The sequence below is a fragment of the Blennius ocellaris genome (genome assembly GCF_963422515.1).
Source record: "Blennius ocellaris genome assembly, chromosome: 9".
Lineage (NCBI taxonomy): Eukaryota > Metazoa > Chordata > Actinopteri > Blenniiformes > Blenniidae > Blennius > Blennius ocellaris.
This window is the reverse complement of record NC_137658.1, coordinates 29,046,333-29,067,299: the sequence shown is the minus strand read 5'-3', so window position 1 is coordinate 29,067,299 and position 20,967 is coordinate 29,046,333. Positions and strand designations below refer to the sequence as shown.

At 47.3% G+C, this 20,967-nt stretch overlaps 1 protein-coding gene across 1 annotated transcript in view; it reads left to right on the top strand.

The window, feature by feature from the left end:
* Window positions 1–20,967, top strand: part of glrbb (glycine receptor, beta b) — a 92,604-nt gene that overhangs the window by 56,865 nt on the left and 14,772 nt on the right. Inside the window, exon 8 of the mRNA XM_080502332.1 lies at window positions 3,730–3,882. Within this exon, the coding sequence (XP_080358458.1) occupies window positions 3,730–3,882 (153 nt within the window). The remainder of the gene's footprint in view (window positions 1–3,729; window positions 3,883–20,967) is intronic.

Sequence of the window (20,967 nt, the reverse complement as noted above, 5' to 3'; positions counted from 1 at the left end):
GCACCGGGAGTGGATGAGATTCGTCCAGAGTTCCTTAAGTCTCTGGATGTGCAGGGACTGTCGAGGCGGTCGGGGACAGTACCTCTGGACTGGCAGACCGGGGTGGTGGTCCCTCTCTTCAAGAAGGGGGATCGGAGGGTGTGTTCCAACTACAGAGGGATCACACTCCTCAGCCTCCCCGGGAAAGTATTCCAGGGTACTGGAGAGGAGGGTCCAGCCGTTAGTAGAACCTCGAATCCAAGAGGAACAATGCGGTTTTCGTCCTGGTCGTGGAACACTGGACCAGCTCTATACCCTCCACCAGGTTCTCCTGATGGTGGAACACTGGACCAGCTCTATACCCTCCACCAGGTTCTCTTGATGGTGGAACACTGGACCAGCTCTATATCCTCCACCAGGTTCTCCTGATGGTGGAACACTGGACCAGCTCTATACCCTCCACCAGGTTCTCCTGATGGTGGAACACTGGACCAGCTCTATACCCTCCACCAGGTTCTTCTGATGGTGGAACACTGGACCAGCTCTATACCCTCCACCAGGTTCTCTTGATGGTGGAACACTGGACCAGCTCTATACCCTCCACCAGGTTCTCCTGATGGTGGAACACTGGACCAGCTCTATACCCTCCACCAGGTTCTTCTGATGGTGGAACACTGGACCAGCTCTATACCCTCCACCAGGTGCTTGAGGGTTCATGGGAGTTCACCCAACCAGTCCACATGTGTTTTGTGGACCTGGAGAAGATGTTTGACCGCATCCCTTGGGACTTCCTGTGGGGGGTGCTCTGAGAGTATGGCGCCCGGGGCCCTTTGTTAAGGGCTGTTCAGTCCTTGTATTCCCGGAGCAGGAGTCTGGTTCGCATTGCCGGAAGTAAGTCGGACCTGTTCCCAGTGCACGTTGGCCTCCAGCAGGACTGTCCTTTATCACCGATTCTGTTTATTACCTACATGGACAGAATTTCTAGGCACAGCCAGGGGCCAGATGGGGTCCGGTTTAGGGACCACAGGATCTCAGCTCTGCTATTTGCGGATGATGTGGTTCTGTTGGCTTCATCGAACCTGGACCTTCAGCGTGCACTGACACGGTTCGCAGCCGAGTGTGAAGCAGCTGGGATGAAGATCAGCACCTCTAAATCCGAGGCCATGGTTCTCGACAGGAAAAAGGTGTCTTGCCCCCTCCAGGTCGGTGGAGTGCCCTTGTCACAGGTGGAGGAGTTCAAGTATCTTGGGGTCTTGTTCACGAGTGGGGGAAAGATGGACCATGAGATCGACAGGCGGATCGGTGCAGCGTCTGCAGTTATGCAGACGTTGTATCGGTCCGTCGTGGTGAAGAAGGAGCTGAGCCAAAAAGCGAAGCTCTCGATTTACCGGTCGATCTTCGTTCCTACCCTCACCTATGGTCATGAACTATGGGTCATGACCGAAAGAACCAGATCCCGGATAGAAGCGGCTGAAATGAGCTTCCTCCGTAGGGTGGCTGGGCGTACCCTTAGAGATAGGGGGAGGAGCTCAGTCACCCTTAGAGATAGGGTGAGGAGCTCAGTCGCCCTTAGAGATAGGGTGAGGAGCTCAGTCGCCCTTAGAGATAGGGTGAGGAGCTCAGTCACCCTTAGAGATAGGGTGAGGAGCTCAGTCACCCTTAGAGATAGGGTGAGGAGCTCAGTCACCCTTAGAGATAGGGTGAGGAGCTCAGTCACCCTTAGAGATAGGGTGAGGAGCTCAGTCACCCTTAGAGATAGGGTGAGGAGCTCAGTCACCCTTAGAGATAGGGTGAGGAGCTCAGTCACCAGGGAGGAGCTCGGAGTAGAGCCGCTGCTCCTCCACATCGAGAGGAGCCAGCTGAGGTGGCTCGGGCATCTAATTCGGATGCCCCCCGGACGCCTCCCTAGGGAGGTGTTCTGGGCATGTCCCTCCGGTAGGAGGCCTCGGGGCAGACCCAGGACACGCTGGAGGGACTATGTCTCTCTATGGCCTGGGAACACCTTGGGGTGCCACCAGAAGAGCTGGAGGAAGAGTCTGGGGTGAGGGAAGTCTGGGCAACTCTGCTCAGACTGCTCCTCCGCGACCCGGCCCCGGATAAGCGGCAGATGATGGATGGATGGATTATGAATCAGCAGACGCAGACTGAGCTTGAATGCACATATTAGAAATATTGTTTAATTTGTTATATACATCAGCTGAATCATCAATGATGTGTAATATCACAGTTCATAGTCAAAACCATCTCAAATATCAAAATTTAAAAAAGGTATTTACATGGCAGGGGTTTATAAAATCGTTGCTTCAATGGTTATTGATCGATTCATTTTCACAAGGCACAAAAACTTGAAAATTGTATTTCAGTACAGGAACAAAAAAAAAATACTCTTTGACAGTGTAAAGCTGGAAAACATTGGAACAAATTTAAAAATCTGAAAAATCCTGGCAAACCACCAAGAAAATGGTAGAAATGTAAAGAAAAACATTGATTTTTTTAGTTTTTTTCTTACAGATTTCTGGAGAGTAGCGTTTTTGAACATTTCACTGTTTTTTGCACCAGAATTTCATTATAATTGGCTTTATGTTGAAATGTTTACATACAGTCTGTCAGGGTCCGAGGACAACCCAGAAGCAGACTCAACCAACAAATTGGTGTTTGCAGGTTTTATTGAACAGTCAGGGCAAACTGGTTTACATCCGGCGATCAGAGAGGTAGTCCAAGTCCAGGCGGGGTCGGTACACGGTTGAATCCAAAACACGAAGAACACAAGGAATGGGCTGGGGTCATGAAGAAAAAACATTGACGATCGAGCACTGAGACATGAAGGAGTGGGGTTTAAATACATGAGGAGAGGGAAGTCACAGGTGAGACAAATCAAGCAGATTGCACAAGCACTCAGAGGAGGAGGACACAGGAAGGACAATTGACAGACGCAGACAGACGGAGGATTGCAGAACAAATCAGGAAGTGAACACAGAGTAGAGACGTCAACTTGATACACACACGGCACAGACAGGCCCTAACAGTCTTCACCACAACCAAGAAAACATTATTTATTTGTTTGTTTGTTTGTATTTTCTTTCTTCAGTATGAATTTGTGCACACTGTTGGCACAGAACACATTCACAGTTTTTGGTACATTATCATTTAGTTGCAAAAACTTCTTCAGGCCTATCAACTTAACCCGTTCTACAGTTCCCAGTTAAGTACTTTAATATTTCCAATTTAAATAGTTTCTTCACAATAGTGGATATTATATGGATGATATGTGGATAAATACCTTATAAACTGTTGAAAAACAAAAATTTCTCAAATTCTTTTCTCAAAATTTCTCGAAAAACTCTTGTAAAAGGTCAAACAATATTCCACTTATTCTAGAATTTGTACACGAATAGCACAAACTGTTGTGTAACTGAAATGTTCTCGATTGAGAAGAAATTAGGACGAATTAAACAGGTTTTTAACTTCACCACAGCCTGAAGTCTAGATTTTGACCTTTTTCTTTTCCTTCCACCTAATTTTTTATCATTCATGCTGCACATGTCTTCATTTCTCTTTGAGAAAAGGAGGCTGGTCATGTGACATGTCAGACTCAGCCTGGCTGAACAGACAGGTAGTCAACTGGTTCCTCTCATATGAAATGTATTCCTGCTCCGTAGTATCCTGAACGTCCGTCTCACATTTCCTTTGATTTAACAGGTGTCTGTTGTGTGGAGTGACTTCTTACTGAGTGTCTCCTTCCTCTTGCAGGGTACTACACTTGTGTGGAGGTTATCTTCACCCTGAGGCGACAGGTGGGCTTCTACATGATGGGTGTTTATGCCCCAACGCTGCTCATCGTTGTCCTCTCCTGGCTGTCTTTCTGGATCAATCCTGATGCCAGCGCTGCCAGGGTCCCTTTAGGTAGGATTTATTTAATCAATTCCACCGCGTGCCACTGCCTATAGTGCTCACAGCATGTGGAAATATCTTCCGATCTTCAGTAGAGGACAGAGGTCTGAAACCTGGAGCCCCATGCGGCTCTTCAGCAGCGGCTCCATGAAGCATCCAGAATATTCTATATTAAAAAAATTCAATTTTTATGATACTTGTATAGCATACTGATTGTCAGATAAATAGGGTGATCGAGCTAAACAAGCAGAATAAGATGAAAAGGAAAAGGGTCAAATAGCCCAAAATATTCAAACACAAGAAAATAAAGGGGGGGAAAAAAAGGTAAAACTAAAATGAATAAAATTGCTCGCACAGCTTTTTTTCAGGAAAATAAAAATGGGGAAAAGTGGAAAAAAATTAAATAATGGAAAATGATTATCAAAAAAGGAGAAAGAAAATAAGAAGAAAATAACACGAAAAGGAATAATATTAAAAAATGAAAAAACCAGAACAGAATAAAAGACAAATATAAAAACTATATATAAGAAATATAATTCTAGTGTGGATAAAACAGCACTAACCATGAGGAAATGCACTGAAGCTGTAAACAGCTAAAGAGACTCAAATATTCAAGAGGACAAAAGAGGAAAAAAAATAGCTCCAAATGTTAAAAATGTAATAAAATATCAAATAAAATCAAACTTTATAGAGCACTTTACGTACATACATGCAATACAAAGTGCTTCACATAAAGAGAAAAAATATAAATAAAATATAAACCCGCGCACGCAGACACCCACACCAAACCACACACACACATACACCTACACACACATACACACCCACCCACACACCATCCCTAACTGCCCGTAACAGAATATAAAAACTGATATAAGAATGATGTAAGAATGGCCAGGCACTGATGATCCAGGAGAGAAAGCACCACCCTAAGGGGCCGTTCACATAAAGAGGAGCCACAGCCGACAGCTATGGGGGGCCCCGTCACAGGGGCCGTCCCCACCCAGACGGTCAGGAGCCCCCACCACGGTCAGTGAACCACAGGCTGAGCTCCACCGCCGAGGCCAGAATGATCGCCAGGACGACGCCTCCCACAGGCAGACCAGACTCAACTCCTGATGAAGAGCGCCCCCGTGAGGAGACACTGGAGTAAAATCAATAGGAGACAAGCTAAATTAAAAAAGTGGGTTTTGAGCCTGTTTTTGAAAACACTGAGAGTCTCTGTGGCCCTGAGGCCCTCGGGCAGGCTGTAACACAAACATGGGCCATAGTGACAGAACCTGGCCTCACCATAGGTCCTGGTCCTGGCACTAGGAACCTGTAACAGGCGGTGCCAGAGGACCTCAGGGGCCACGAAAATCAGGTCAGAAAGATAAGAAGGCCCAAGACCATTAAGACATTTATAAACTAATACTAAAATCTTAAAATCCATCCTGAAGCATACAAGGAGCCAATGCAGTGATTCTAAAATAGATGTAATGTCCCGTCTTCTGGTCTTCGTCAGCACTTGTGCTGCAGAATTCCGGACCAGCTGAAGGCTGCTGGTAGTTTTTTGAAATTGAAAGTAAAAATTTTGTGGGGAGCCTCTGTGAGAACAGCTGGAGCATCAGTGCCGAGCCAAGTTTCTGTTAAAAACAGGCAGTCAAGTTTATTGCCTAAAATAAGATCATTTATAATAAAAGTTTTGCTGGCGAGAGCTCGAACATTATAAAGAGCCATGTTGATGATTTGTGTATGTTTGTATTTAGTGAGTGGTGGAGCTGAGGGGAGGTGGAGGACGTGGCTGAGGTTGATGTTGTGTGTGGGCATGTTGTGACCGATTGTGGTGATGGCAGGAATTGCAGAGGCGGGGTCGTGGATGTGTTTTGAGTGGTGGAGGGGTGATGGAGAGAGCAGTAGGGGGCGCTCTTGCCAGCAGGTCCATGTTGTGGTGTGGTGAGTGAGGAAGACAGGTGGGGGCGTGTACCAGTCAGTTGTGTCTCCGGTACCGAGCCGCGTATTGAAAGTTCGTGGCCCTGGGAGCTGAGGCCCAGAGCGGACGTGAGGCAGGGGGAGACCGGGGCAAGTATAGTGTTTTTGATGGTGAATTGTTGGCGCTGTACCTTGCGACCCATCATTTCCGTTTCCTTCTGGAGGGCCGCTCGTTCACAGCTTATGTGGATCATAAACCGCTGACCTTTGCTATATCCAAGGTGACGGAGCCGTGGTCTGCTCACCAGCAGCGCCACTTGGCATCCATCTCTGAGTTCACCACTGACAAGAACTCCACTCGATAGCCAACCATAACATAAATAGTGATCCATATGAGGTAATAAATCCCTACAAAATGGTGCCCCGTGTGAGGCTACATAATGGCGCCCCGCCCGAGGACATAGCAAAGTCGACTTTCATTCATATTTGTGCAATATTAATATCAGCGTACACTTTGGTACAAACCAAAAACTCTCTGATTCCGGTGTGAAATCTCCCAAAGCGTTCACATCCACCATTGTCTTCCTGCTACCGCAGTAGACATCCAGCCGTACTTACAAAAGTAGGATGTGGTGAAAATTATTTTATTCACAACTGAATCAAAATTGAGAGACAGTGTGTGAGTAAATAAGTCCTTTGAGTTACACTGGAGTTGCTGCTCCAGCTGATGTCTCCAAGTTACTGCCCTGCAGTGAAACATTAGCATTCGAATGACACCCATTCAATGCAACTAGAAGCAAAGTTGGTGATTCCATTGTCCTTAAACTTATCACATCAGTGCCACCGGCCGTGTGATACTTCAAGAGTAAGTGAGAATCAGCTGATACTGCCAACGCATATCAGCATAAGAGCATTTTAGCCACAGTGACCAAAAGCACTGTGAAGTTTTTACCTCGCTGTTATTTCACAAATTCCAGCTCGAGTTAAATTTAAAACTTTTCCTAACTGATACTGCCATGCATTTTAGTTAGTGTATGTGTTCACCCTGGTACGCATTTACAATCGTAAATTCCTACCTGATCTTATCTGTGTGTGTGAAGCTCTCTCTCCACAGGGAGTCCCCCTCACATCACAGAGAAGAACAATCCTTTGATCAGGCTAACCACAGGAACATTTTATGGTGTCTGCTAGACAACTCCATAAACACACATTTAAGTTTTCAAACAATAACTTAATCTTAGCCTCATCATCAGCATCCCTTTTGAAACAATGGAAATCAATAATTTGGACGAGTTGATCGCTTCAATTGCAAAAAGCTTGAAACCTGGTTTCACGGAACTCATTGGCAGATTGAGTCTGGTTGAATGCAATGAAGAGATAATCTCTCTAATTAGTGGTTCTGGTAATGCACAGACTGCATCCCATGGTTCATTGTTGAGATGTTTGCTTCTAATCTTTCATAGACAAACCACCCTCGCCTGTAAAATTAAAGCAGACTTAGAAAAGGAAGTAGAACTTTTAAAAGTGCAAAATGCTTCTCTCCTCCATGAAGCTGGAACGGCGAGTAGGAAAGCATTACACTACTTAAAAGATCTACATGCAGCAGAGTCAGAACTCTGCTCACAAAGAGAAGAACTGTTCAGGCTTAGATCAGAGAATCTAACCCCAGTCAGATCTTCCAGCCAATGTGACTCTGGTTTTTCAGATTCATCCTCTGTGGAAGAGGAGCAGGGATCCCCACAGACGGTGAAATCTGTCCCAACCGAGTCAATGTCTTTGGGACTCCAGTCATCTGTGACCTGTCTGTCAACAGACAGAGTCAGCAATGACTTGACTTCCCAGTTTTCCGACTCAGATTTTGAGGAGACAGTAAAATTATCTTCCAGATTCTCTGATCCAAGTCCCTCTCATCCATTTTCGGACTCCCAGGTCAACAGGAGAAGGAGGGTCAGCTGCTTCACAGCTCCCCCCGACACACCTCCCAGACCTGAGGTATGCGAGTGTTGGGACCATTCTGTAGCCCGGACACGTGGCACCATTATGTTGGGGCCATTATGTAGGGATTTACTACCTCATATGGATCACTATTTATGTTTTGGTTGGCTATCGATAATGATTAATAATCATCAAAGATAGTTATTAATAATGTTGAAATTTAATCTGATGTGTATCAGAACCTCGGAGCTCCACCTGTCTTAACAGGAAATGATAACCAATTCAGTTATATCAGTCTCATAAGATATACTAAACAGTTCATCAGGAATTTGAATTAATAGTTAAATTAACTACAATTACCAGAATTAACAGTAAAGGTTGAAGGATTTTGGAGTTCTTGACACAGAAGAGGTCGACATTTCAAAACAGCAAGTATGATTCCAAAAATTATATTTATTTACAATGAAAACAAATAAAACACAGATTCTAACTACCTATATACAGCTTGGTGTGTGTAGGTGCATGTGTGTGTGGAGAGAGAGAGAGAGAGAGAGAGAGAGAGAAAAGAGAGAGAGAGAGAGTTGGAGGGAGTGTGTGTGTGTGTGTGTGTGTGTGACGTGTGATGGAACTACAAAACAAGATGGCGGATCACAAGAAACTACATTCCAAATGGAGGTTATCAGAGAACAGGAGGTCTGTCCTTTACAGCTCGGCCATGTGCTGATAGCAAAAGAACAATAGAAGCTAGCCGTAGCATCTGCTTCCTGTGTGTCTCTGCTAAAGGACCATTTCTAGAATGAGTTGATGTGAATGCGATTTGTCTTGTAAAACGTCAGGAGTCGTCAGATGGTGTTCAGTTACTGTGTGATGTTGTCTTTGATGTGATATGTGTAGGATTGTGAGTTAACTAGTTAGTAAAGCAAAGATTAGCATGCAGACCCTGTGTCTGTGGCAGAGCTAACGTTGGTTTACAGGTTAATAACTGCTCCTAATATCATTATCATCAGAACGCGATCACTGTAACAGAATCAACACATCTTCATAAAGTTAAACAGTTCTATCATAGCATCAGGTTTAACTAATCTCAGGTAAAGCCCAGTTGTTCCCACTTCCTTGAAGGAGTTCAGTTGTCGTGCTGGAGGGAAGCTGGTGTCTTCTCCTGTAGTTAGCACCTCCTGCTAACTGTGGTTGCTGGTTCTGCAGGCTGAGGAGAAGAAGATGGAGTTGATGTTTCAGGAGTCCTTCTTTGCAGCTCCTGGTTGTTCCTTTTGTCCAGACTGAGGAGCTGGTCGCTCAGGTCTGTGATGGTTTTCCTGCTTGTTCAGGAAAAACACAAAGAAGTTCTGTGAGGGTCCCTGGTCCGGTCCTGGAGAGACCGGTTGGTTTCCCTGGAGATCAGACTCTCGGTGCTGGTCTCTGGATCAGGGGAAGGTCTCCTCGGAGTCTTCGTTGCAAGAGAGGAGTGGAGGCCCCTGCTTGCAGGCCTCTGGTGTTAGCTGTGTGCTAACGCTGGGTGAGCTGAGCTGCTGGGAGCAACTCACCTTCTTGGAGTTTTCTTTGCAAGCGCGAGAGAATGGAGGCTGGCTGATAGCCTTTTGTCCACGTGTAACTGTGAGAGGTGTCAAAGCCTGAGAGCTTCAACCAATCAGTGACTGGCTGATTGCATGGGGGGAGAGTCTTGTGACCAGAAAAGGGGGGAAGAAGGTCCTGCAGAAGGCCCTCCACCCCCACTGGGTGTGATGGTCAATCACATTCCTGGGTCAGAATTCATGTCATGACTGCGTCTCATGACAAATGAATATTGTCTCTAACCAAAAAATGAACAAACTTTCTGTGGTCCTGCACATCCCAACACGAGTCAAGCCATACCTTTTCAAATGCTAATTTAGTCTTGCCTTTATCAGAGAGGAAATCCAAGTTCCCTCGCTTTAAAGAGCTGACATTTTTAGCAGAAGACATGCCAATATTTGATCCAGACAACTCTGATCAACATATTGAGGATTATTTGAGAGAGTTAGACACTCACCTAGTTGATCTTCCACACGCCACCAACAAGGAAAGGATTCTCTTTTTGCAGAAAACCAGCTCACGAGCGGTCCATAAGTTTATCCAAACACAACCTCCCAGTGTGCAAGACAACTACACCCAGCTTCGCCAAGCGATGACGGAGGAATTTTCTTCTGCCATTGACGAAGCTGACTGTATAGTTGGAGATCTCAAATTAAACATTCACGTCTTGAAAATCCCAGGGATTTTTATCAACGTTTGAGACACACGTACTTTCAGGGTAGAAACGCACCGGGTTTGGAAGAGAACCCAAAGTTCAAATCCATGTTCTTGCGTAACCTGCACCCTTCCATACGTGTTCACGTTGCACTCATGACACTTAAAGGTATTCCATCCATGCATGAGCTCAGGAAGATCACACAAGCAGTCTGGGAAACTGCTGTCACTTCCAAAATCATTGCAAAACCATCTGAACCTGCCAGTTCCAATCCTACAGTGTCAAACAGATGTTCTCCCCCACACCCCTCTCACAACAGGTCGAGAGGGGGTGTGACAAGACAACAGGGAACCCAGAAGCGTAACTGCTGCATCCCACAGCTGCCTAGAGATGGTCATGCTCAGAACAGAAGCTGCAGAAGACCATACTGGGAGATTCTGTCTCAAAACCAAGACGTGCACAGTGACCGGTCTGACAGCGACGCCCACTCTGACAGTTCTGACAGTTCCAGGCACAGTCAGGACTTCTCAGACAGGGACAACGCCTCCGACCGTCTCTCTGTCTCCCACAACCAGGAGCGTTACCGCCCGGAGTCCCGAGCAAACCACAGATGCTCCAGGGCTCCTCATAGTCCATCCCTGCACCGACATCAACACTAATGCTAATCCAATGTAGCCACCTTGTTTCCTGCAGTTAGGCAGACTTGAGTTGTCAGCAGCAGCAGAAACTCCGTCCCTAAACAGTAATAGCAAGACACCCTGCTATTAACTTGGTAAGCCTAACTCCTGATTGGACCCAAAACATCACTGTCCACTTAACAAGTACACTGGATTATATTTTGTGCACAACCTTGTCAGACACATAGCTAGTTTGAAACACTAGTTAGGACTCAGTATGACTTACACAGAGTCATATACATGCAGTTCCATGCAGCTCTCATCAAGGTGACACCTCTCCTCCTTCTCACCTTAACCCATTCTAACTAACAACCCTGTGTCTCACTAACACCTAGGGGGAAACAAGTTAGTTATTTAACATCATGCCAGAGTCATTGTGGTTTATCTGAACTTTGTTCCATAACCTGAAGGATTGTTTTGTACTACTCTTGCATAGCAGAGATAGATAGTACCAACATTGCCCAGATGGTTACCAAATGTCCAGATGTTACCACATGAATAAACTGATGAACTGATGAAATGATGAATGAACTTTCTTATCTGTGGACTGAACATGTGTGCCCTCAGAATCACATTGAGTCTGCTTCTGAAGACACAGGGGGGATGTTGGGATCTCACAGGACCACAGAAAGTTTGTTCATTTTTTGGTTAGAGACAATATTCATTTGTCATGAGACGCAGTCATGACATGAATTCTGACCCAGGAATGTGATGGCCTTTCACACCTAGAGTGGGGAAGGGGGGGACATTCTCCAGGACCTCCCTCCCCCCTTTCTGCTCAAGACTTTCCCCCCATGCAATCAGCCAGTCACTGATTGGTTGAAGCTCTCAGGCTTTGACACCTCTGAAGTCACACGTGGACAAAAGGCTTCAGCCAGCCTCCATTCTCTCTCTTGCAAAGCAAACTCCAAGGAGGTGAGTTGCTGGAGAGCAGCTCATCCAGTGTTAGCACACAGCTAACACCAGAGGCCTGCAAGCAGGGGCCTCCACTCCTCAACTCATCTGCTGACCTGACCACGAGGGTCAGACCTTCCCCTAATCCAGAGACCAGCACCCAGAGTCTGATCTCCAGGGAAACCAACCGGTTCCTCCAGGACGGACCAGGGAAACGACGCCTCACAAAACTTCTTTGTGTTTTCCTCAACCAGCAGGAAAACCATCACAGACCTGAGCGACCAGCTCCTCAGTCTGGACAAAAGGAACAACCAGGAGCTGTAAAGAAGGACTCCTGAAACATCAACTCCATCTTCTTCTTCTCAGCCTGCAGAACCAGCAACCACAGTTAGCAGGAGGTGCTAACTACAGGAGAAGACACCAGCTTCCCTCCAGCAGGACAACAACTGAACTCCTTCAAGGAAGTGGTAACAACTGGGCTTTACCTGAGATTAGTTAAACCTGATGCTATGATAGAACTGTTTAACTTTATGAAGATCTGTTGATTCTGTTACAGTGATTGAGTTCTATAGATAATGATATTAGGAGCAGTTATCAACCTGTAAACCAACGTTAGCTCTGCCACAGACACAGGGTCTGCATGCTAATCTTTGCTTTACTAACTAGTTAACTCACAATCCTACACATATCACATCAAAGACAACATCACACAGTAACTGAACACCATCTGACGACTCCTGACGTTTTACAAAACAAGTCTCATTCACATCAACTCATTCTAGAAATGGTCCTTTAGCAGAGACACACAGGAAGCAGATGCTGTGGCTAGCTTCTATTGTTCTTTTGCTATCAGCACATGGTGGAGACTCAGGACAGACCTCCTGTTCTCTGATAACCTCCATTTGGAATGTAGTTTCTTGTGATCCGCCATCTTGTTTTGTAGTTCCATCACACGTCACACACACACACACACTCCCTCCATCTCTCTCTCTCTCTTTTCTCTCCACACACACACACACACACACACACACCCAGCTGTATATAGGTAGTTAGAATCTGTGTTTTATTTGTTTTCATTGTTAATAAATATAATTTTTGGAATCATACTTGCTGTTTTATTAATGAGCACAAAGGAGAATGAAATGTCGACCTCTTCTGTGTTAAGAACTCCAAAATCCTTCAAGCTTTACTGTTAATTCTGGTAATTGTAATTAATTTAACTATTAATTCAAATTCCTGATGAACTGTTTAGTATATCTTATGAGACTGATAGAACTGAATTGGCTATCATTTCCTGTTAAGACAGGTGGAGCTCCGAGGTTCTGATACACATCAGATTAAATTTCAACAACATTATTAATAACTATCTTTGATGATTATTAATCATTATCGATAGCCAACCAAAACATAAATAGTGATCCTTATCAGGTAGTAAATCCCTACACTGAGATGTTACAAATAATTCACTTATTATAATAATTCTTCTATCTGGGTTGAAACCGATGGGAAGGAGTAATTGCATGCACAGGACACACAATACTGCAGCAGCAGTTTATCGCATGTAGACACACACACACACACACACACACACACACACACAGGAAACTGAGGCCATGTTTACACGACAACGTTTCACATGACAACACCTAATCCGTTAAAAAAAAAAAGAGTGTTTTTACACTGCAGCAGCGGACACAGGGACAGCGATGTAGTTAGTATGCCGGGCCATGGGAGGGCGCTGTTGCTTGATCTTGTAATGAAACCACACAGACATGTGTGCAGAGAAGAATACACTATAAACATGAAGAAAATGGAGAGTCCCCAACACGAGCATGGACTGATGACGCATCAGGTGCTATCAGGGGTGAGTCTCACCTATAAAAGTCCTGATATGGATGACAAAACTAGAATACTGTCCGCTGAACTCAGGGGTGTCTGAATAAAAACTATGAAATTCAGTGATTTGGTGCTTTTTGTCACAGCAGCTTCCAGCGAGCAGATGTTGGAAAAGACCAGCGCTGAAAGCTTTTGTGAACTCTGCTTTTAAAACTCTGTAACTTTTCCGACCGAACACAGTAAAACAGTCGCATAAGCGTTCAACTGAGAAGCACTGTCTCGTGTTGTTATCAGAATCAGAATCAGAAGCTTTATTGTCATTGTACAGGTACAGGTACAGGTACAACGAAATTGCATAGAAAGTTTTGGGGCAAGAAGGACAACGTGAGGAGAGGAGAGGAGGGGAAAAAAGGCAGATTAAAGACTCTACTTTTTTCTCCCAATTACAGTCTGTAATTGGGAGAAAAAAAACCCCATTAGCATCAACACAGACAAGTTACAACATATTTCCCGAGACAGCACTTGGGATATGTGAAGGGTAGTTTTGCAGCCCGCCGCTAGGAGGAGGTGTTTTCAGGCGCACAGCCCCTCAGGTGCGCAGCCGCCCTCTTCCAGCGGCCTCTGCTGGTAGTTGGGGTAGGTGCGCAGCGAATACGGTGAAAGGTGCTGGTAAAATTCCAGTGGGCAAAAATGTCCGGGGAGGGAGGGTGGGAGTAGGGGAGGAAGGCCAGGGGCGTGGGGGGGGGGGTCGAGCCTTCATTCCACGCTCACATCCAGGAGAGTTGAAGACAAAACACAGCCTTGGCGACTGGGTGTCTGGGAGTCCAAATGTAGATTAGGTTTGTTTTCGTTCAGGCGATTCAGCTTTATCTTTCGACCTTGAGTGTCTCTGGTCTCCAATGCTGCTCCAATTGTGGCAAGATTTTAGCTTCCCAACCGAGTTCCAATATCCTCCAAGATCGATCCAATTTCGCATAAACGTTCAAGAGTCGTACTCTTGAGTTCGTTTATCATCTGAGTCTGAGCGTTCAAAGCTCGGCACAGTCCCTCAGTGACGATAGGCAGCCTTCCCAATGCGGCGGCCCGCGTCTTCTCAACTTTGCGATAGATCAGAAAGCTGCCAGCCCCAATCAGCAGCATACCTGCTATCATGAATCCCAATATGTAGAGGTCCTCCACATCCTCCATGGAAAGAATGGTCAAACACAGGGACCTCCAGGAAACTCCAGGGATCTCCAGGAACCCCAGGAATCCAGCATGTATCCGGCTGCAAACGTCCCATCGGTACATGCAGGCTCTCCTTTGCCCGATCTTCGTGTCGTAAAAATTTGGTCGATCGCATTGAGAGACCAGCTGATCAATTCCATGGTTCCGGTTAAATTCGGATGGGGGTGTGAAGAGAGGCTCTTGTTAGATCTGACACCAGACAGTACAGGACGGGAGCAGCAAGCGGGGAAGATGAGGGGGAGAGGAGAGAAGAGAGCAGCGTCCGCCTTCGCCGAGAGCCGGAAGTATACTGTACTGGGAAAGCAAGACCCAAAATCATAAGATGGGGGTGGGGTGGTTTAGAATCTCTGACTTACACCAGCCAACTCTACAGTTTGGTAGTAATGCAAAGTAAACTTAGATGGGAATCTTCAGTGTGTGAGAAAGTGACAGCCCTTCAACACGTTAACAAGCTCACCTCACGCACTTCCTGCTCCTGCCCGTCAGCCTATTGCTCGGTGGAGCGGCGCTGAAGGAGCTGTATTTCAGTGGGTAGACGGCAGGAGGAACAGTCCACTGGGTGTAGGGGTGCACTGTTTGTATTTTTGGGTGTAGATATGTATAGTGGGGGATTGGTGACGTATCACTGTAATGTAATGTATATATTTGGTATGTAATTATGCTTGTCTGATGGTGGTGTACTTTATTGATATATTTCTTTGGTTAGGTTAATTTAGGATACGTTAAACACCCCTTAGACGTTTGTTTCAGCCCAGCACATCCTGATTGGCTCAATTCAGAGTGGGGCTGGGCCTATTTAAAGAGGCCTGCTGTCAATGACTGGGATGACTGAGAGACTGAGAGTAGACGAGTCTTAGTCTGCTGACCTGTTGTGAGGCTGAAAGTAAAAAGAGTTTGTGAATGGTTGTAAAGAGAACATTTTAAATAAATCAAGGTAATTCTTGGCAAACACAGTCTACCCTCTCATCCTTGCCACATCCTCTCTCCCAACACCCGCCGACCACATCCCGAGTCGGGGTGTCCGCCTTGGAACCTCACAGTGCTGCAGACCGCTGCAATCTTCTTGTTCCTTCACGATCCATACAATCCTCTCAACAGCATAGAAGAGAGAATTCCACCTTGTAGCAATAAAAATAATACATTATATTTGTATAGTGCTTTACATCTGAAACAGATTCAAGGTTTGAACACATCTCAAAATGCAAAGTGTAAGCCCCATAAGTTTCATTATCACATTACTGCTGTTAACAGCACTGTTTATCTTTTTTGAATTTTCACAGTCGCACCACTTACCTACAACCATTTCCCCAGACAATGTTTGTAGCTCCAAGAACAGGGAACATGAGTAGCAATTATGTCTGCGCTATAAAATGTTAGGTGCTCAAATGAGCTCTAACACACTTGGATATGGTACTCATTTTGATATTTTCAGCACTCATGAGTCCCGACCACCAGCTTATGTGCAGCCCTCTGCTTTCAACAGAATCCAATAATGAGAGCTAACTTAGCCTTCTGCTCGTGCAACTAGCTAACAAGAAGCGAGCACTCACGACTTGATTTTTTTCCTGAGGTCAACGGACTGTTCTTGAACGCCAACACTTCACGGAGTTTTGGTTTGCACAAGATGCACTGCATTAGCCAGGAATTGTTTTTTGCACCAATAACCTCAAAAACCTCTTTTAAATAAGGCAGCTGCTAACGTTAGTGGTGAAACCGGTGAGGGCGGAGCAGCAGACCTGCTCTGACACACACTACACGCACGCACTTGCAAGCGCGCACACACACACACACACACACACACACACACACACACAGCCAGTTCTCCTCCGCTGACTTGCATTGGCATCGCTGCGCTAAAAAATAGCAAATATATCAGCTATATATATAAAGTAACGAACCTTTTTGGAAAATGTAAGGAGTAGAAAGTACCGATATTTATGTGAAAATGTAACAGAGTAAAAGTAGAAAGCCGTCAGAGAAATAAAGTACCTGAAAAATCTACTTAAGTACAGTAATAAAGTATTTGTACTTCGTTTCTTGCCATCTCTGGTTCAGAGCTGCTATGAGCAGCCAAACCTGTAGGGGGCAGTTTAGCAAGAAGCATGAAGCCATGATTGCCAATCAGAATCTTGGAAAGAAAACAGGACGTTACAAATTGTGACTTAAATATCCACCTACCCCCCTTTAGATGCAACCTCACACACAATCCAGATCTCCACTGTGGGCAGAGTTTTCAGGAATCATCGTTTGTGCTGAGCCGTAGCTACGTTTATGTGTAAATGTGCCCAAACGCAGAGAAATATCACCGGTTTGTTTAGATACCAAGGTACGTGTAAACGTGGCCTTGGCCATATTCCCTTTTTGAAGCCATAAGAACAAGACGAAAGTTCGACAGTGACGTCAACCAGCTGCCGAAAAAAAACGTTTGTTCAGCAGGTCTGTTCATACTCCACAAGACGCTGCCAAACTCGCAGGCCACGCCCCTTGTGGCATGTACCCATCTTGACGAGTCAAACATTTCGATGAGACAGTGATAGAGTGTGACAATGGCGGTTTTCGAGAGTAGTTAGTTAGTAGTAATAGAGAGTAGTTTTCGAGTTGATGAGAGAGGAAGAGGATGAAGAAAGACAGATGTTCAAAGCTGAAGAAGAATTGTCATTAAGATGCGCTCCAGCGGAGGAAATGAAGACAAGGTGACCGCAAGACACTGCTGAACTTGCAGGCCACGCCCACTCACAGCAGCCACACGTCTGTGAAGCGGTGTTTTCACTTTTCAACTGCACAGTTTATTTCTCGGCTCCTGTGCTGTCAGAAATGCATTTCTTGGAACTGTTTCAGTAATAAAAGAGAGTTTTTGTACGAGCGCAATGTTTGTCCAGTTTTAACTGCAGGGGCTGACCACTTTGAGTGATGCGTTCAGGTGCATCATGCTCAGACAGTAGCGATGTTAGAAGCTACATATGACTGATAGTGATTAGTGAGCTGGAACACGCAGGTGCAGCACAAGTCAGTGCAGAAGTTTCGGCAGTGCGGCTCCTACAAAGTTCGGCCAGGACGGTCGGCACTGCAGACACAAATTTGTTCGGCCAGAAGGAGCCCGTCGGTGGAAGTGACGTCATTTTGTTCGGCAGCATATGTCACTGCTAAACTTTTGGTTTGATCTTATGGAGTATGAATTGGCCTTTAATCTGGCTGATCCCCAAGGAGGTGGAAGAACCACAGGCGCCGAGGTTATGTCATGTTTTTGGTTCGTTCATGGGGATAAATCAGAATCAGACGATGAAACCAGTCGACACAGTTTCTGTTTCCTCTTAACCTGATCAGAAGATGGAGGGACTTTCACAGTTTGGAGCACAATGAGAGAGAAACGTTTTTCCTAAAGTTTCTTACTGAAAAAAGATATTATATGACATCATTATTAATGATGGTTAGATTTTTGCCCCATAATTTGACAATAAAGTGACATTTGCCCCATAATGTCATGATAGTTTAATATTACAAAGAGAAACCATCCATCCCATCCATTTTCTGCCGCTTATCCAGGCCGGGTCGCAGAGGCAGCAGTCCGAGCAGAGTTGCCCAGACTTCCCTCACCCCAGACACTTCCTCCAGCTCCTCCGGTGGCACCCCAAGGTGTTCCCAGGCCATAGAGAGACATAGTCCCTCCAGCGTGTCCTGGGTCTGCCCCGAGGCCTCCTACCGGAGGGACATGCCCGGAACACCTCCATAGGGAGGCGTCCGGGGGGCATCCGAAACAGGTGCCTGAGCCACCTCAGCTGGCTCCTCTCGATGTGGAGGAGCAGCGGCTCTACTCTGAGCTCCTCCCTGGTGACTGAGCTCCTCCCCCTATCTCTAAGGGTGACTGAGCTCCTCACCCTATCTCTAAGGGAGCCTGAGCTCCTCCCCCTATCTCTAAGGGTGACTGAGCTCCTCACCCTATCTCTAAGGGTACGCCCAGCCACCCTACGGAGGAAGCTCATTTCAGCCGCTTGTATCCGGGATCTCGTTCTTTCGGTCATGACCCATAGTTCATGACCATAGGTGAGGGTAGGAACGAAGATCGACCGGTAAATCGAGAGCTTCACTTTTTGGCTCCTCCACCTGTGACAAGGGCACTCCACCGACCTGGAGGGGGCAAGACACCTTTTTCCGGTCGATTACCATGGCCTCGGATTTAGAGGTGCTGATCTTCATCCCAGCTGCTTCACACTCGTCTGCAAATCACGTCAGTGCACGCTGGAGATCCAGGCTTGATGGAGCCAACAGAACCACATCATCCACAAATAGCAGAGATGAGATCCTGTGGTCCCCAAACTGGACCCCCTCCGGCCCCTGGCTGTGCGAACTCCCATGAACCCTCAAGCACCTGGTGGAGGGTATAGAGCTGGTCCAGGACGAAAACTGCATTGTTCCTCTTGGATCCGAGGTTCTACTAACGGCCGGACCCTCCTCTCCAGTAACCTGGAATAGACTTTCCCGGGGAGGCTGAGGAGTGTGATCCCTCTGTAGTTGGAACACACCCTCCGATCCCCCTTCTTGAAGAGAGGGACCACCACCCCGGTCTGCCAGTCCAAAGGTACTGTGCCCGCCCGCCACGCGATGTTGCAGAGACGAGTCAGCCACGACAGTCCCTGCACATCCAGAGACTTAAGGAACTCTGGACGAATCTCATCCACTCCTGGTGCCTTGCCACCGAGGAGCTTCACAACAACCTCGGTGACTTCAGCTTGGGAAATGGACGAGTCCACCTCTGAGAACCCAGTCTCTGCTTCCTCAATGGAAGACGTGGTGGTGGGATTGAGGAGGTCCTCAAAGTATTCCTTCCACCGCCCAACAATGTCCCCAGTTGAGGTCAACAGCTCCCCACTTCCACTGTAAACAGTGTTGGTGGAGAACTGCTTCCCCCGCCTGAGGCGCCGGACGGTTTGCCAGAATTTCCTCAGGGCCGACCGAAAGTCTTCCTCCAGGACCTCTCCGAACTCCTCCCAGACCCGAGTTTTTGCCTCCACCACAGCCCGGGCTGCAGCTCGCTTGGCCTGCTGGTACCTGTCGATTGCCTCAGGAGTCCTATGAACTAACAGTGCCCGGTAGGACTCCTTCTTCAGCTTGACAGCATCCCTTACTTCCGGTTTCCACCACCGGGTTGGGGGATTGCCCACGACAGGCGCCAGAAACCCTGCGGCCACAGCTCCGAGCAGCAGCTTCGACAATGGAAGTGGAGAACATGGTCCACTCGGACTCAATGTCTCCAGCCTCCCTCGGGGTCTGTGAGAAGCTCTCCCGGAGGTGGGAGTTGAAAATTGCATGGATGGAGGGCTCGGCCAGATGTTCCCAGCAGACCCTCATAACACATTTGGGCCTGCCGAGTCTATCCGGCCTCCTCCCAGTCCAGCGCATCCAACTCACCACCAGGTGGTGATCAGTTCACAGCTCTGCCCCTCTCTTTACCCGAGTGTCCAAGACACACGGCCAGAGATCAGATGACACGACCACAAAGTCTATCATTGACCTCCGGGTGTCCTGGTGCCACGTGCACTTATGGACACCCCTATGCTCCAACATGGTGTTCGTTATGGACAAACTGTGACTAGCACAGAAGTCCAATAACAGAACACCGCTCGGGTTCAGATCGGGGAGGCCGTTCCTCCCAATCACCCCCTTCCAGGTCTCACTGTCATTGGCCACGTGGGCGTTGAAGTCCCCCAGGAGAACAATGGAGTCCCCAGGAGTAGCACTATCTAGCACCCCTCCCAGGGACTCCAAGAAGGTTGGGTACTCTGAGCTGCTGTTCGGTGCCTAGGCCGAGACAACAGTCAGAGACCTGTCCCCTACTTGAAGGCGTAGGGACGCAACCCTCTCGTTCACCGGGGTGAACTCCAACACATGGCGGCTGAGCTGTGGGGCAATAAGCAAGCCCACGCCAGCCCGCCGCCTTACACCGCGGGCAACTCCAGAGAAGTGGAGTATCCAGCCCCTGTGGAGGAGCTGGGTTCCAGAGTCCAAGCTGTGAGTGGAGGTGAGCCCGACTATATCTAGACGGTATCTCTCAGCCTCCCTCACAAGCTCGGGCTCCTTCCCCCCCAGCGAGGTCACATTGCATGGCCCAAAAGCCAGAGTCTGTGTCCGGGGATCGGGTCGTCGAGGCCCCTGCCGTCGACTGCCCCCCAATCCACATTGCACCTGAACCCTACGGCAGCCTCTGTAGGTGGTGGGCCCACAGGAGGATGAGGAGGAGGGGCCCGCGTCGTCCCTTCAGGCTGAGCCCGGCCGGGTCCCGTGGGCAAGAACCCTCCACCAGGCGCTCGCGTGCGAGGCCCGACCCCGGGCCTGGCTCCAGGGTGAGGCTCCAGGGTGAGGCCCCGGCTGCGCCAAACTGGGCGACGTCTCTGCTCT